Source organism: Equus quagga, chromosome 8 (genome assembly GCF_021613505.1).
Source record: "Equus quagga isolate Etosha38 chromosome 8, UCLA_HA_Equagga_1.0, whole genome shotgun sequence".
Classification (NCBI taxonomy): Eukaryota; Metazoa; Chordata; class Mammalia; order Perissodactyla; family Equidae; genus Equus; species Equus quagga.
The window spans coordinates 33,184,949-33,202,638 of NC_060274.1; the positions used below are offsets into that span (position 1 = coordinate 33,184,949).

The following is a 17,690-nucleotide window of genomic DNA, read 5'->3' on the forward strand; positions in this document are numbered from 1 at the left end:
TCTTTCTAACTTAATCTCATTGATTAGACACAGGTCATTGGCTAAACAACAATAGTTATCTACTTTAATAATCTTTGACTAACTTTACACAGTCTGAATATATAATAACTCTATCAATATTTTTGAAATATTTCCTAAAAGTTTATCAGTCCTACTTTAATTTTAATGATTTAAAAACTGAAGCAAAGTCAAATGACAACTATTAAAATGTACACAAACAACATATCTAAAACAAAGTTTACTTAGAAACAACTGCCATAGAAAATACTTTCCCACTTTAAATAAATGAGAATACAATAGAAAATAAGACTTCACAAGTAACCATTCCTTTGTAACATGTTAAAATCACCCATCTCTATTAAAAAATAGTATTTCAGTTCTATAAACTTTGGTACTGTTTCCTTTCTACCACTTTTGGTTTCATTCTCATGACTCCAAAATATAGTAAAACATTAAAAATTGCATAAATTAAAGATATATGCATGCATGTACATACATACATACACAGCAATAAACACTTTACAAGTAAAAATTTTTAAATAGTATATATACACAAAGTTTTAAATCTGATAGAGTGATAATATGGGCATTAGATAAATATAAAAGGCTTGTGATATTGCACTTTCTGACATGTTAATTGCTAACTTTCTTGCAACTAAATGAGCTGGGCTGATATCAACTTTTTATACAAATATTCATCTTAATTCAAAGTTGACTTAAAATTCCTTAAATATTTCTTTGAGAAGAAGATATCTTCTCTTATTTGATAGACAAGTATTTTACTTTTTAACAGTATAAGTGTTTTATCTTCATAGTGAGACCTAGAGTGAAAACAGAATAGGGAGCAAATGAAACTAATCTCCAGTGTTGGAAGTTAGGATAATAGTTGCCTTTGGGAAAGAAGGAGCGAGTAGAGGCTGTGAGAGAGAATGAACAGACTCCAGGAGTGCCGGCAGTGTCCTATTTCTTGACCTGAGTTTTGATCTCACAGATGTGTGTACATTGTGGTATTTCATTCTATATGTATGTCTATGGATTTGCTCAGTTTTCATTACGTATATAATAATCAACTTTAAAAGTTTATTTAAAAGGGTAACTGACATTCCATTATATTTTTTAAATTATAACAAGATTCAGAAGTCAAATAAGTAACTTTCTGATTTAGAGACTACTTAAAAAGCTGAATATTTATAAAATTATTCTTAATACAAATGCACAAAATGAAATTCCTGGCTTAACGGCTACGAGTTAAAAAATGGATATTAATGATTGTATTTGGGTCCAATACAAATGGAGAAAATATCTGGGTGTAATACAAACGTAGGAGAACTGAGATTGACATCTAATTTGTTGATTCTGCTACATCAATATGTTTCAGTTTCTTCTAATTCAGAAAATTAAGTATCATAAAATGATAACTTAGGAGAAAATCTCAAGTAAAATTTTTTTTTTTAAATTATGGCACAGTGATTACTAAGCGTGCAAGGTTCTGAGGTTAGAGTGGTTAACATTTAGAATCAAATTATACCATTTACTAGCTGTGTGATCTTCCACAAATTATTTAAGCTCTCAGTTTTCCCATCTGTAAAATGGAAATAACAATAATACCAACTTTATCGGGTTGTTGAAAGGCTCAAATGAGTAACAGTGCCTTATACAAAGTAAGCATACTCACCAGGTATTAACTATCTATCTACACATACACATTATATAAAAATATATTTCATATTACACAAATACATTATACATTAGGAATCTTAGAATCTAGTCTTAGTAGAATTAAATAAATATATATTAAGTAAAATTTCCCTGTATTTACTTTATGTCCTACTCTCCAATTCAAATTGTAGACATAGTTCCTCAGCGATAAAATGAGGACACACATTACTTTTTCAACCTCAAAGTCAAATGTTCATCTGTATTATGACATATTTTTCATATTAAAAAATGACATTATTTTTATTACCTGAGTCTCCACACCCTGCTCCAGTAGGCGCTTAGCTTGATTTTCCACTTCAAGTCGAGCTCTTGCAATAAAAAGTAGATCATTTTCTATTACTTCTATTCCAGAGAGATCTATTCCTTGAGAAAGATAATCTGTTTAAAACAAATACACATTTAAATATTTCAATACTGAATAAATATCAAGGTATCAAATCATCATGTCTAATTTCTTCAAAATACTATAAATTTGCTGTTGAACACTATTACCTTTCAAAATCTGTATTTTAAAAAATACAGCTATCCAAACATTTTCCACTTAGTAGATAACTTTACTCTGGTGCAAAATGTTTCACATAAGAGAGAGTTGGTAAAGCAAGAACAGAAATTATGATTATTGCAAATTCAAAGTAGTGTCAACAGATTACATAAAAAGTAGTATCAAATTTATTTTAATGTAAATAAATATCCTGATAACCTCAGAAATTTCTCAAGTTGCAAGACAGTTTTAAAATTTATTCTGTAATAAAACATTTTAAACAAATGTCCACCATTTGGAAAGATTAATAAATTATGAAAACACCTTAGCATGCTGCCAGTTTACATGATCATACAGACCTAACAGTTACTTACATTGAAGGATTTTCATAATATTACTGAATGAAAAAAGTTACACAGATGAATTAATTTTATTTATATAACTATAAATATATAATTATATATATAGTTTATAATTCTGCAAACTCTATTTATGGAGTTATATATATTCTATTTACAGAATTATATACACAGAGCAAGAAATGTGAAAAGATATCTACCAAGATGTTAATGAAGCTGGGTACCTGAGGGGTACTGTAGATATTAAACCACTGCTATTTCCTGTTTAATTTGAGGGGTGACTCAGGAGTCTCAAGGAGTTGTGAGCTTGTTTTGCAGAAGAAAGAGAATGTCTGGGGAGATGGCGATGACCAATTACCAGATGGCTGGCCCTCAGCAACGACTGAAGCCCAGAAGTCAGACTGCCCAGGGGCTTATCGGGAGTGACCCCTTTCTCTCCCCGGAGCTCCTCCTGCCAAGCCCCTTAGCTCCATAAAACCCCTCTGCGTTCTGTTCTTGGGAAGGTGGATTTGAACAAACCCAGGCTCTCACCTACTCATTTTGGCCAATTTGAATAAAACTTTCTCCATCTCCAAGCACTGATGTCTCAGTGTTTGGCTTACTTGCATCGGGCACAGGAACTTGAGATTAAGAGGTTTGGTATCATTAACAACAGTTGTCTCTGCATATTTAGAATTTGAGAAATCTATTTTTTTTTTAATTCTTTGGCTTAATCTTAGACATATATAAAGTAACCATAATGCTACAAATAAAGGTCAAGTTTTCATTAAGCAGCTTACACACAGTTCTAAATCTCCTATTTTCCATTTTAACAAGACAAATTACTTCTAAAAGACAAAATTGATTTAGATAGACGACTTTGTTTTCCAGTTACTCAACAGAATATGAAATGTGCTTTTCCACTATATGCTCTTAATTAGAACCACTTTTTTAACTGTAAGTCTTATTAAAATATATGCCTAGTACTCACTATTACCATATTTTACGTAGGCTGGATCACAATGTACTACCCAGGTGAAACTGCATTAAAGCATCCAGCACAATGCTAACCAACTACTTAGCAGCACTCAAATATGTGCTGACTGAACACCTTATAGTTAGTTGTACACAAGAGGACAAAAAGGAAATGATGTAAAGAGCAGCTGAATAGTGGTTATTGATAACTGTACTTCAACAATGAGCTATTTCTAAAAATGTGTATATCTAAAGGGACTTTAGCTTACCACAGTGGAAAGAGTATTGAAAATGCCTTTAAATCATTTGGGCTTAGACTCTGCCTCATAATTTACTCACTGGGTGGTCACAGTCAAGTGATATAGCCTCAATTTTTTCATGTGTAAAATGCCAACAATTTCTAATTCATGGCCTACATAACTCAAGACTATCATCAGCATCCAAATAAATTAATGAATACCAAAGTAATCCATACATCAATCTATTATGTAAACGTAGGGTGGATTATAATCTACAGGAAATTTTTTTAAATCTGATTTTTTAATTTTAAATTTTATTGTTTAGAGAATTTTGAGAAAATTATATTTGACCCGAGTTGTGGTAATGATCAAGGAGGAAATGCTATGTGCACCCTAAAAAAACTGACTAGACAATATAGAATCAAACTACAGACAGACAGTAGAAAATAAATATTCTTTTCAAGCTCATTATCAACTTTTCTCTCTTTTTTTCTATTATCTAAGGAAGAAAAATATCACAATTAAATAAAAGAAAGGAAAAGGCATGATAAGCAAGAGATCTTGCTGGGTTCTAACTCGACCTCTGCCATACGTGTTTCTGACTATCAGTCTCGCAACCTTTGGTATCAGTTACTTTATTGGAAAAATGAAGAGCTAGACTTACATAAACCCTGATGTTCCTTCCACTTACAGATTTCTAGAGGTAAGCAAACCTAACAGTTGTTTTATTCTTATGAATGCTGATCTCTGGAGACTATTCAAGTCATTCATTCAATCCATTTACTGAGTATCAATCATTTATAAGTCACAAACACACAGAAATTAATCAGACATAAATTCTGACCGCAAATGGAAAAGTCTAAGACAGGCAGAAAAAGCACAAAGTTGTAACCATTGAGAGATACAGATAAAGTGTATTATGGCAGGTACTGTGGGGACAAAGAGAAAAAGTAAATATAGTTTCTGTCCTTACAGAGTATACAATCTAGTAGGGAAGACAAAAATATAAATGATTAACCCCAATACTTTTTTAAGGTAAACAACAGCTCTCATCACATTATCTAACCACCTCCCCATCCCCCACTTATCCACACCATATTTACAATCACTCACTTTAAGAAATAACCAGATTGGAGGCGGAGCAAAATGGCAGGGTGAGCTGACCCGGGACTGTCTCCCCTCCAAAGTACAACAAAGGACTGAAAAAAACCCCTGAATTTCAGCTAATGAACCTAACGCCAGGACTCAGAGACCTACAATATCAAAAGACAGAGGACAGAGCCCCTGCTGCCCACCTCGGAGGAGCTGGAACCAGGTAGGAGAGAACATCACCCCATCCCCTAGAAACCAGGATCGCGGCGCGGGTACGGGAAGGAGTGGGGGAGGGGCCGCACGACCAGGGGATTGTCTAGGACTCCCACCGCCGGTACAGTGGAAACCCGCTGACAGGGGAAAGCTTCCGTGCACAGGTACCCCATAAACCCAGGGCCCTGGGAGGCCAGAGAACAGAAGTGATCGAATCCAGATTGGTGCGCGAGAGAAACTGCCCCCGCCCCAGCAAAGCGCACTGGGTGCCGCCATCTTGCCAGAAGGCAGAGAGCTCAGAACGCATGGCACTCGACCCCAATCTAGTGGCAAGAGGCTGCAACTGCAACCAAATTCTACCACCATGTGAAAAAACTGCTCCTCTACCATCCAGCAATTTATAAAAGCCACAGACCAGAAGGAAAACAATAAAAACACAGAATTAAGTCCTGAGGACTTGGAAATAGGTAAACTAAGTGATAATGACTTCAGAGCAGCTATAACCAAAAAACTCAATGAGGTAGAGAGAAAGATAGAGAAACAAGCCGAGTTCTGGAGTTACTTCACAAAAGAGATTGAAATTATAAAGAAGAATCAAACAGAATTACTAGAGATGAAAAACACAATGGACCAGATAAAACACAATATGGATTCCCTGAATGCCCAGGTAGACTCCATAGAAGAGCAAATTAGCATAATTGAAGATAGACAGGCTGAATGGCTCCAGACAGAGGAAGAAAGAGAACTAAGGATTAAAAGGAATGAGCAAAGTATTAGAGAGATAGCAGATTCAATGAGGAGAAAGAATTTTAAGGATCACAGGAATTTCCGAGAACGTGGAAAAGGAAAATGGAGCAGAAAGTGTGCTTAATGAAATTATAGAAAAGAACTTCCCAAATCTAGGGATTGAGGGAGAAATGTGTGTAGAGGAAGCTTTCAGATCTCCTAGATTTGTCAATGTAAGAAGACCTACTGCAAGACATATAGTAGTACAAATGGCAAAAATGAATGACAAAGAAAGAATACTCAGGGCAGCAAGACAAAAGAGAATAACCTACAAAGGAGCTTCTATCAGACTTTCAGCGGATTTCTCTGCAGAAACCTTACAAGCTAGGAGAGAATGGAGTGACATATTCAAAGCTTTAAAAGATAAAAATCTTCAGCCAAGAATACTCTATCCAGCAAGAATATCCTTCAGATATGAGGGAGAAATTAAATCTTTTCCAGACAAACAAAAGTTAAGATAATTTGTAACCAAAAGTCCTCCACTACAAGAAATCCTCAAGAAGGCTCTCATATCTGAAAAAAGAAAAAAGGGAGAAAGCGGTCACAAACCACAGAGAAGGGAGACAGATAGATAGAACCAGAATAGGATAGCAAATATTCAACTACAGCATTAGGATAAAGGTAAGGAAACTACCAAAGCAAAGACAATCTTATCACTCTAACTACAAACTCATAACTCAAGTTGGAACAAGAAGTGAAAATAATAATTTAGGAAGGGAAGAGCAAAGGGACTAAATTAGTCTAGGCCAAGTAAGTAAGAGACCACCAGAGAATAGACTATATTATATACGAGATTCTAAATACAAACTTCAGGGTAGACACTAAACTAAACAACAGAACAGAGCCACAAAACATAAATAAGCAAAAATCTAAGAAACCCAGCATAAGAAATTGCAGTATCAAATGGGTAGGATAAAGCAAACAGGAAGAGAAAAGCAGGAAAGCCAGATAATGAGCAACAGATTGACAGCTTTAAGTCCACATGCATCAATAATCACTCTCAATGTAAACGGATTGAACTCTCCAATAAAAAGACACAGAGTGGCAAAATGGATTAAAGAACAAGATCCAACAATTTGTTGCCTCCAGGAAACACACCTCAGCCCCAAGGACAAACACAGGCTCAGACTGAAGGGGTGGAGGACAATACTTCAAGCTAATAGCAAGGAAAAAAAAGCAGAAATGAAAGAGGAGAAATAACAACAGATGCTGCAGAAATACAACGGATTATAAGAGAATACTCCGAAAAATTCTATGCTAACAGAATGGATAACCTAGAGGAAATGGATAAATTCTTGGACTCCTACAATCTCCCAAAGCTCACTCAAGACAAAGCAGACAATTTGAACAGACCAATCACAAGGAAAGAGATTGAAACAACAATCAAAAACATCCCAGGAATAAAACCCCAGGACCAGATGGCTTTCCTGGGGAATTCTACCAAACTTTCAGAGAGGACTTAATACCTATCCTTTACAAGCTATTCCAAAAAATTAGGGAGGATGGAACACTTCCTAACACATTCTACTAGGCCAACATCACGCTGATACCAAAGCCTGACAAGGACACCAGGAAAAAAGAGAACTACAGGCCAATATCACTGATGAACATAGATGCAAAAATTCTAAACAAAATTTTGGCCACCAGAATTCAGCAATTCATCAAAAGGATCATACATCACGATCAAGTGGGATTCATACCAGGTACACAGGTATGGTTCAACATCCGCAAATCAATCAACGTGATACACCACATCAACAAACTGAGGAATAAAAACCACATGATCATCTCAATAGATGCAGAGAAGGCATTTGACAAGATCCAACAGCCATTTATGATAAAAACTCTGAAGAAAATGGGCATAGAAGGGAACTACCTCAACATAATAAAGGCCATATATGACAAACCCACAGCCAACATCATACTCAATGGGCAAAAACTGAGTGCCATCCCCCTGAAAACAGGAATGAGACAAGGATGCCCTCTATCACCACTCTTATTTAACATAGTACTGGAGGTCCTGGCCAGAGCAATCAGGCAAGAAAAAGGAATAAAAGGAATCCAAATAGGGAGGGAAGAAGTGAAACTTTCCCTGTTTGCAGACGACATGATCTTATATATATAAAACCCCAAAGAATCCATTGGAAAACTCTTAGAAGTAATCAACAACTACAGCAAAGTTGCAGGGTATAAAATCAATTTGCATAAATCAGTAGCATTTCTATATTCTAATAATGAACTAACAGAAAAAGAACTCAAGAACACAATACCATTCACAATTGCAACAAAAAGAATAAAATACCTCGGGGTGAATTTAACTAAGGAAGTGAAGGACCTATATAATGAAAATTACAAGGCCTTTCTGAGAGAATTGGATGACAACATAAGGAGATGGAAAGACATTCCATGTACATGGATTGGAAGAATAAACATAGTTAAAATGTCCGTTCTACCTACAGCAATCTACAGATTCAACGCTATCCCAATCAGAATCCCAATGACATTCTTTACAGAATTAGAATAAAGAATCCTAAAATTTATATGGGGCAACAAAAGACCCCAAATTGCTAAAGCAATCCTGAGAAAAAAGAAAAAAATGGGAGGCATCACAATCCCTGACTTCAAAACTTACTACAAAGCTACAGTAATCAAAACAGCATGGCACTGGTACAAAAACAGGTGCACAGATCAATGGAACAGAATTGAAAGCCCAGAAATAAAACCACACATCTATGGACAGCTTATCTTTGACAAAGGAGCTGAGGGCACACAATGGAGAAAAGAAAGTCTTTTCAACAAATGGTGCAGGGAAAACTGGAAAGCCATATGTAAAAGAATGAAAATTGACCATTCTTTTTCACCATTCACCAAAATAAACTCAAAATGGATTAAAGACCTAAAGGTGAGACCTGAAACCATAAGGCTTCTAGAAGAAAATGTAGGCAGTACACTCTTTGACATCAGTATTAAAAGGACCTTTTCGGACACCATGTCTTCTCAGAGAAGGGAAACAATAGAAAGAATAAACAAATGGGACTTCACCAGACTAAAGAGCTTCTCAGAGGCAAATGAAAACAGGATTCAAACAAAAAAACAACCCACTAACTGGGAAAAAATATTTGCAAGTCATATATCTGACAAAGGCTAAATATCCATAATATATAAAGAACTCTCACAACTCAACAACAAAAAATCAAACAACCCAATCAAAAAATGGGCTGGAGACATGAACAGACATTTCTCCAAAGAAGATACAGGCACATGAAAAGATGCTCATCATCACTGATCATTAGGGAAATGCAAATCAAAACTACACTAAGATAGCACCTTACACCCATTAGAATGACAAAAATATCTAAATCTAATGGTAGCAAATGTTGGAGAGGTTGTGAAGAGAATGGAACTCTCATACACTGCTGGTGGGAATGCAAACTAGTGCAGCCACTATGGAAAACAGTATGGAGATTCCTCAAAAAATTAAAAATAGAACTACCATACAATCCAGCCATTCCACTACTAGGTATCTATCCAAAGAGCTTGAAGTCAGCAATTCCAAAAGTCCTATGCACCCCAATGTTCATTGCAGCATTATTTACAATAGCCAAGACATGGAAGCAACCTAAGTACCCATCAACAGATGAATGAATAAAGAAGTTGTGCTATATATACACAATGGAATACTACTCAGCTGCAAAACAGAACAAAACCATCCCATTTGCAACAACATGGATAGACCTTGAGGGAATTATGTTAAGTGAAATAAGCCAGTTAGAGAAGGATAATCTCTGTATGACTCCACTCATATGAGGAATTTAAAAATGTGGACGAAGAGAACAGATTAGTGGCTACCAGGGGAAAGGTGGGGTGGGGGGGTGGGCACTAAGGGTGAAATGGTGCACCTGCAACACAAATGACAAACATTAATGTACAACTGAAATTTCACAAGATTGTAACCTATCATTAACTCAATTTAAAAAAAAAAAGAAATAACCAAAAGACATGCTAGATTTGGAGTACAAAGAGTTCTATCAACTAGGAGGGAGAAAGAGCCATATTATTTCCCTTAGTGATTATTCCACAAATTTGCTTTTCCAGAAGAGAGATAAATGTAGAAACAAGGTGGTGGTGGGAGGGAAACTTAGCAACTCTCCCCCACCACCGAGCACCCCAGGAGAAAAGAAGGATTACACTAAATTCTGCCCTCCTGTTTATCTGTTGTATACAATCCTTATCAGTGTTCCAAGTCTTTCTACATCTGCTCTTTGTGAAACATATCTGGGAACTGGAGCTAAGGACAGAAAGATGACAATGATTACAATAACAACTATAATTTTTGAAGACCTGGCATTAGACACAAAATGTGTATTTATTCTTTTAATGAATGCATCCACTATTTGTAATACATCTTCTAAATAATCTTGCTAGAAATATTATTAACAAATTATGAACAAATTCACCTGGCTAGTAACCAGCAAAACAGAATTTAAATCCAGGTCTTTCTGTCCTCCACCTTTTCACTAGATCATCCCAGGCCCAAAAGCCTCAGAAAGTTTTATATTCAAAGGGAAGATAGCATTCTTCCTGCAGTCTTCCGACTTGCTCAGTGAAGGGTAAAGATGGAAAAATCACACCAGACTAAACCATTCAGGGAATTAAATTCAGCCAGGTTAGAACAATGACAGCATTAAATAACTAGTATTCTGAGTTTAATTAAAAAAAAATAAGTAAAAATTTTAAGAAAATAATAAAATGTGCTAAAATGCCAAATTTTGAAATATACCAGCATTACTCATACTTTAACAATTAAACCTTAATAAATGTAGGATACATAGCCAGAATTATCTTTCTAGCCACTTAATACTAATATCTGTTGAATCCTTTCATGCACCAAAAACATGGATGAGGAAACTAAACTGATCTATTTGGATTTAACATATTTATTATCTTCTTGCATATGAGAAAACAATGACTAGTAAACTTAGTGGAAAAGAAATGATACTGCTCATCTCTTCATTTACTTAAGCTGAGCAAAGTTTAATAGATTAGAGGAAAAGGAATTCAACCAAGAGATCTGACACAGGTATCAAGAGGATGGGTAACAGAACATAAAAAATTTTTTGTCAAATGTACTCAACTCTTTGAAATTTAAGATACTAAAATATGAATTCTGATTCCCCCATTATCATTGTCCTGGTCTCAATTTACTCAAGTTTAGAATAAACTTCATATGCTTTGCCCCCAAGCAGTCAGTCACTTGATCTCAGTGACAGGTTCTTATATTATTTCCTGGGATTGTCCATTTCATTTTTATTTCTTCAGTCTTCAAACTAAACCAATACCTCAACGGCATAAAAGTTACTTACTACTAAAATACATGTCAGGGCCAGGCCGGTGGCGCAGTGGTTAAGTGCGCACGTTTCGCTTCGGCAGCTCAGGGTTCACTGGTTTGGATCCCAGGTGCAGACATGGCACCGCCTGGCACGCCATGCTAGGTAGGCGTCCCACATATAAAGTAGAGGAAGATTGGCATGGATGTTAGCTCAGGGCCAGCCTTCCTCAGCAAAAAGAGGCAGATTGGCAGCAGTTAGCTCAGGGCTAATCCTCCTCAAAAAAATAAAAAATAAAAAGTAAAATACTTGTCAGTCATTTTAATAGACTTCCAATGTTCTAACCAATGCTACACAAGGCTACCAGAATAAATGTGCTCACAATGTTCTTCTCCCATTTATGGAATCTATGGTTTCCTGTTGACCAACATTACCACCTTCTATTTTGCAACACAAATCCTCCTTATGATTCCAAAATCCTCACTGCCTCTTCCTTTACTAGCATCCTCCTTTGTTAAAAGAAAACAAGAAGAGTAATTATAGTTTGCTAAATGATTCAGCTATGCATTTACTTTTCATATAATGTTAGCACTAAATTATTTATTTGGGGAAAAAGAGATGAGGGAAGAGTACACGTACAAAGTTAGGATGGTGCTGGAAGTTGGAAGAAATGAAGGAGGCTAAATTTTCATGCTTCATAGTGAGAAGCTAAAGAAGTTAAAAATTGAAAAGTGGAAATACAGGCAGTTTATTTAGAGATATGGAGGTAAATACCAAAACAATCAGAAAAATATTGAAAATGGTTGCCTCTGGGGAAAGTAAATGGCTAGAGAAGTGGACAGGGGATTGCTATTTTTTAAAAACGAACCTTGTACAACTATTTGAGTATGTTTTGCAGCCACAACTTTCATAACAAATAAAACTAAATTAAATAAAAATAAATGGGAAGTCAAGAAAAATAATATAAAAATTAAAATAAGACAACCAGCCAAATAGAAAAAAAAATTCATATCCTCTAAATCAATGATTCCATTTATGGGAATAAGTAATCTTTAAAAAGAAGAAGAGTGAATACATTTGGACAGGAAGATATTTACCAGAATGTTAATTGCAAGAGTAAATACATACATATGGATACGTGTGTATATATATGTAACATGTCTATATACGTGTGTGTGTGTGTGTGTGTGTGTATATATATATAAATAGGAACATTGGCAATTACTAAAAATTACTTTGGAAATCAATTTGGGGTAATATAGAATAAATGAGATTCTACATGATCAAAATATGCCATTCTTTAGGCACATAACCCAGAGAATTTCTTAGACATGTACATCAAAAAACATGTACAGGAATGTTCATAATAGCATTACGAACAAAACAAAGCTGAAAACAACTGAAATGACCACCAACTGAAGAACACATAAATAAAATGTAATACAGTCTTTCAAAATACTATGATAGAGGAGTAAAAATAAACAATGATAGGTTTACATATCAATATTGATGTCTCTCATTAACATAATATTGAAGAAGAACAAGTTTTCACAGAATACACACAGCAAGAAGAGATTTATATTAAATTTAACACAAGATTAAATGATATATTATTTGGGGACACATACAATATTAACAATATTTTGAAAAGTTAGGAGAGATAGGAGATACAACATGCTAATAATATTCTAATTCTTAAACTTGGTGGGTAGTATTTGTACCTTACATGTTAAAAATGTGTTTTCACATTTTTTTTTTAAAGATTTTATTTTTTCCTTTTTGTCCCCAAAGCCCCCCAGTACATAGTTGTATATTCTTTGCTGTGGGTCCTTCTAGTTGTGGCATGTGGGACGCTGCCTCAGCGTGGTTTGATGAGCAGTGTCATGTCTGAACCCAGGATTCGAACCAACGAAACACTAGGCCGCCTGCAGTGGAGCGCGCGAACTTAACCGCTCGGCCACGGGGCCAGCCCGTTTTCACATTTTTATATTTTCCATTAAATATTAAATAAGTATGAACCAATGGTACAGATTATAGTGTTCTAAACAAGGACATTACAACAGTTATAACTGTGTTCCATATGTTCAAAAAAAAGACTGAATATGTTAGTAAAGACATGGATAATAAAAAGACAAATTGAACATCTAGAGATAAAAAGTACAGTCTGGGGCCAGCCCTGGCAGCCTAGTGGTTAGGTTCGTCATGCTCTGTTTCAGCAGCCCCGGTTCAGTTCCAGAGTGTAGACCCACACCACTCATCTGTCAGCAGCCACGCTGTGGCTGCGGCTCACATACAAAAAGAGGAAGATTGGCAACAGATGTTAGCTCAGTGTGAATCTTCCTCAGCAAAAAGAGAAAGATGGGCAACAGATGATAGCTCAGGGAGAAGCTTCCTCAGCTTTAAAAAAAAAAAAAAAGGACAAAGTCCGCATGGGATTAGTGGCAGATAAGACAGAGGAAAAACAGAATATATTGTCTCATGAAGAAGACTTTAATGTTAGGATTATTAACTGGTAACTGGATAAAGAATTTTTCAATTTAAAAATATCATGCTCATTAAAGAATTTTTAGAAATCAGAAAAATATTTCAAAAGGGGGGAAATTATACAACAAAATCCACAATATAGAGGCCACAACTGCCACATGGATCATTGGAATAAACATGGGTATGTCTGAGAAATTTATGAATCTTCAAATTCTCAAGTAGCACCAAAATAGCATATATCTTCCTCTTGGATGTTTACGTGAGAAAGAGCAGAAAGAGCAAAAACTGGCATACAGGGACTGGGCAACTAGCTATAAACACACACCAACGAAAGGGACTCCCTCCTACACACCACCTTTGAAAGAGCACAATTCAGATATGTGCCTGAAATTTCAACCTTCAGATGTTCCTAAAATACCTAAAGTCGTGGTGGTGCTTAAAAGTAAAGGCCTACTATATTCCTTTAAAATCTGATCCTCCTTTTTAATCTTGCTTTGTCCTTATTTTCGTCTGTAATTATGCTTATTTACAAGGTCTTCTTTATTAACTTAATGTTATAAGCATTCACCTATTCTATTATACTCCTTTATAAATATCGATTTTTGATATCTGCCCAATATTTCATCAAATAAATAAACCAAAAATTATTTAACCATCTGCCTAAGATAAAGTAATTATTTATCATAAATAACTACTTTATCTTTACATATAAAGATTTTAAATATCTAGAATTATTTCCTTGGGAAATAATGAAAGACAGAATTACAGGATCAAAGTAAAACTTATAAGTTTATTGGTACAAATTATCAAACTACTTTTAAAAATGGCTATATCACTTCATACATTTTTTTCCAGTAATCTATGAGACTTACTCAACCATTGATAACACTGGATATTATCACTGTTTTGAATATTTTATATGCTGCTAGAAGAAATAAGTTCTTATTGGTAGTCTAATACAAATTTTTAAATGATGAGGCTGAATAACTATTTTTTACTCACTGTATTTCTTCTGAGAATCTCTACATAATTTTTACTCTCTTTTTCTTACATCACTTTGTATTAATTATATAATAATATTCACTGTTTGCCTATCATATTTGCTTTGAATATTTTCCCAGTCTGTTGACTTTCCGATTTTTAGTTCTTTATCTACATATTACTTCTTGAGGCAATTTTCAGAATACAACTGTATAATTATATCATCTAAAAAGCTCCATATTTGATTCTTCTACACACCTTTCATTATTTAGAAACTTCAAACTAAAGCCTGTCTTCTACAAAAGCAAATATCAAAATGTAAGGCTGTGATTTATAAAAGGTTATCTGGCAGACTGATGAATAAAATATGGGGGGGAAAAACCCTGCCCTTTTAGAACTCATTCAACAAAAATTTTATCTTCAAATCAAAATAAATCACAGTGTAAGATCGGCGCTTATCATAACAACTACATTTTAACTTGTTCTGGAACATCAATCTTCTTTGCCACCATGTCATATGTTGTATGAAGAACACAGTTATTAGAGAATACTGAGCTAAATAACGACCTTAAAGTCAGACAAAAAGAAGAAGAACCATAACAACATGGATGCTACTGCGTTATAATGCTGATAGAATTAATTTATCCAATCAACAATGAGATCTGCACTCCACTTACTGAAGGTACCAAAAGAATAATAATAATGATATCCCAGAAGCCTTGTTATTTGTAATAAACGGTTAAGTCTAAGATGGTCCACTAAGGTTTTTAAAATTGTTTTTAAAGACATACTTCTCTGTCTCATCTCTCTCTGCTCATTTAAAAAAAAAATTATTTCCCTAAAGAAACTTTAGAAAACAGAGAAAAAGTTAAAGTAAAAAACTCCAACAAAACTCCAACAATGATAAATACATAAACATTTTGATTTTCATTTCCTTATGCTAAGTGTAAAAAGTGTTTTATTTTTATATTTGACATATTTTAATCATATTTAAGTAGATATCTTGAATCTAATGATAAAACATGCCTATAGCGGTCCTGGTCCCATGGCCGAGTGATTCAGTTCATGCACTCCGCATCAGCAGCCCAGGGTTTCACCAGTTGGAATCCTGGGAGCAGACCTACACCGCTCATCAGGCCATGGTGAGGCGGCATCCCATATAGCACAACTGGAAGGACCTACAACTAGAATATACAACTACGTACTGGGGGGCTTCGGGGAGAGGAAAAAGAAGAAAAAAAAAGACTGGCAACTGATGTTAGCACAGGTGCCAATCTTTAAAAGAAAAAAAAAATGCCTACAGGAAGAAATATTTTAAAGAAAAATGTTTATGTACAATTGCAGAGTAATTTCAATAGTTTCTAATATAGATAAACACATAATGAAATTATAAAGCAAAATTTTAAAAAAGTAATGTAGTATTTGCACAAAAGTAGAAAGGATGGCAAACGGAATAGAGAATAAAATAGCATGGGTTTAAAATGTATAAGATTTTAATATATGATAACCAAAACATTACTAAACAAACAGAAAAAATTATTAGTAAAAGTTTCCCTCAATATATAAAATCAATCATAGAAAAGAATTTATTAAACAAAATAAAATACCTATTCCAACTACAGGGAAAATAATTTCTTAACCAAATGAATTGAAAGAGAAATTTCACAACCATTAATATATACAATTCCTAATATTTTTCTAGTGAAAAAATAAAAGAAAAAGAAAAAGAGAATGGAGAAAAAATTTGAAGAAAATGTAACACATAAAAGTACTACCATTAAAAATATATAAAGAATTCACAGTTCTCAATGGTAAATAATCAAAAGATATTAAAAAACAAGTTTATACAGGAGGAAATTCAAGATTAAGTCAATGTTTGAAAATCTATTAAACCTTTCTAATAATGTTTGACATTTATCTTTATGTAAAAGTAAATAATACTTGATCATTGGAACACATAAAATCAATAAAATATGTTTTAATTAAAGTCAATTCTACTCCAGTTTTAAACAAAACAGGTACTTTTTTCAAAGGCAGAGTATGGTAAAAAGAATGTTGAACTAGGAATGAGAAAACCTGAACTTCATTTTACTCAATTCTATGACCTGAGAAAAATCACTTAACCTTTCTGAGATTCTAGAAGAAAAGATTTAAAAACCTGTGATACAAATCTCACAGGGTTGTGTGGATGAAATGAGAAAACATGCATGAAAAATGTTTTGCAAACCACCAAGAACTCCACGAAGGAGGCGATTTTTTCATAAATGAGGTATTAGTTGCTCACCTCTTTCTTTTTTATTTTTGATGGAGGGAGGGAAGGAGAAAGACCATGAAAAACAGATAATCTTAAGGAGTTCAGTATTACAAAAGGAACATAAGGTTAAAATTTGTACTTTTCTAACCAATCCTTAACTGGTATTACTGCTTAAACTAGGCACAGAACAGCCTCAGGATTAAGTAAACTCCTCTGGGTGAATCTTTATATTTCAAGTCCAAAGCACTTCCCAGGGCATGTTGATCTTTCTTGTTCTTCAAAGCTTCATGGAAATTTAGCATCAAAAGCTTTACTTTTTTTCCAGGCTCTCACTGTAGGGTGGGGAAAAACCTTACTATTAAAAAAAGGGATTAGTTTTCCTTTCCCAAGTCTTACTCTATGTCTGTTTCAGCTAGCACAAAAAATTGCCCAAGGCCAAAAGAAAAGAGAGTGCATTTTCTATCTTTCCTCTGGGCACAGTTTTTTCCCCTCTAACTTTCTAACCATGGTGTTCTTGATATGATATTATAAGCCTAAAAACATGGATTTATACAAAATCTCCTTTTTTGCCCTCCAGGAAAATATTTCAGGTGCTTTATTTAGTGCCTACCAGCCAATCAGTATGCAGCCTGAAGTAAGAGTCAACATCCCTCCCTCAATAAATTGGGATAAGCACTAGATAAAATCAGCGATGAAAAGAAAAAATGAACAGCAGCATAAACCAAGGGGATCTAATTGACATCTGCAAAGCTCTCCACCCAACAAAAAGAGAATAGATATTCTGTTCAACCACACGTGGAA

The 17,690-nt window shown here is 34.5% G+C and overlaps 1 protein-coding gene across 1 annotated transcript in view; it reads right to left on the minus strand.

The window, feature by feature from the left end:
- Positions 1-17,690, minus strand: part of COG5 (component of oligomeric golgi complex 5) — a 336,800-nt gene that overhangs the window by 179,323 nt on the left and 139,787 nt on the right. Inside the window, exon 7 of the mRNA XM_046670005.1 lies at positions 1,967-2,097. Coding sequence (XP_046525961.1) covers positions 1,967-2,097 — 131 coding nt within the window. The remainder of the gene's footprint in view (positions 1-1,966; positions 2,098-17,690) is intronic.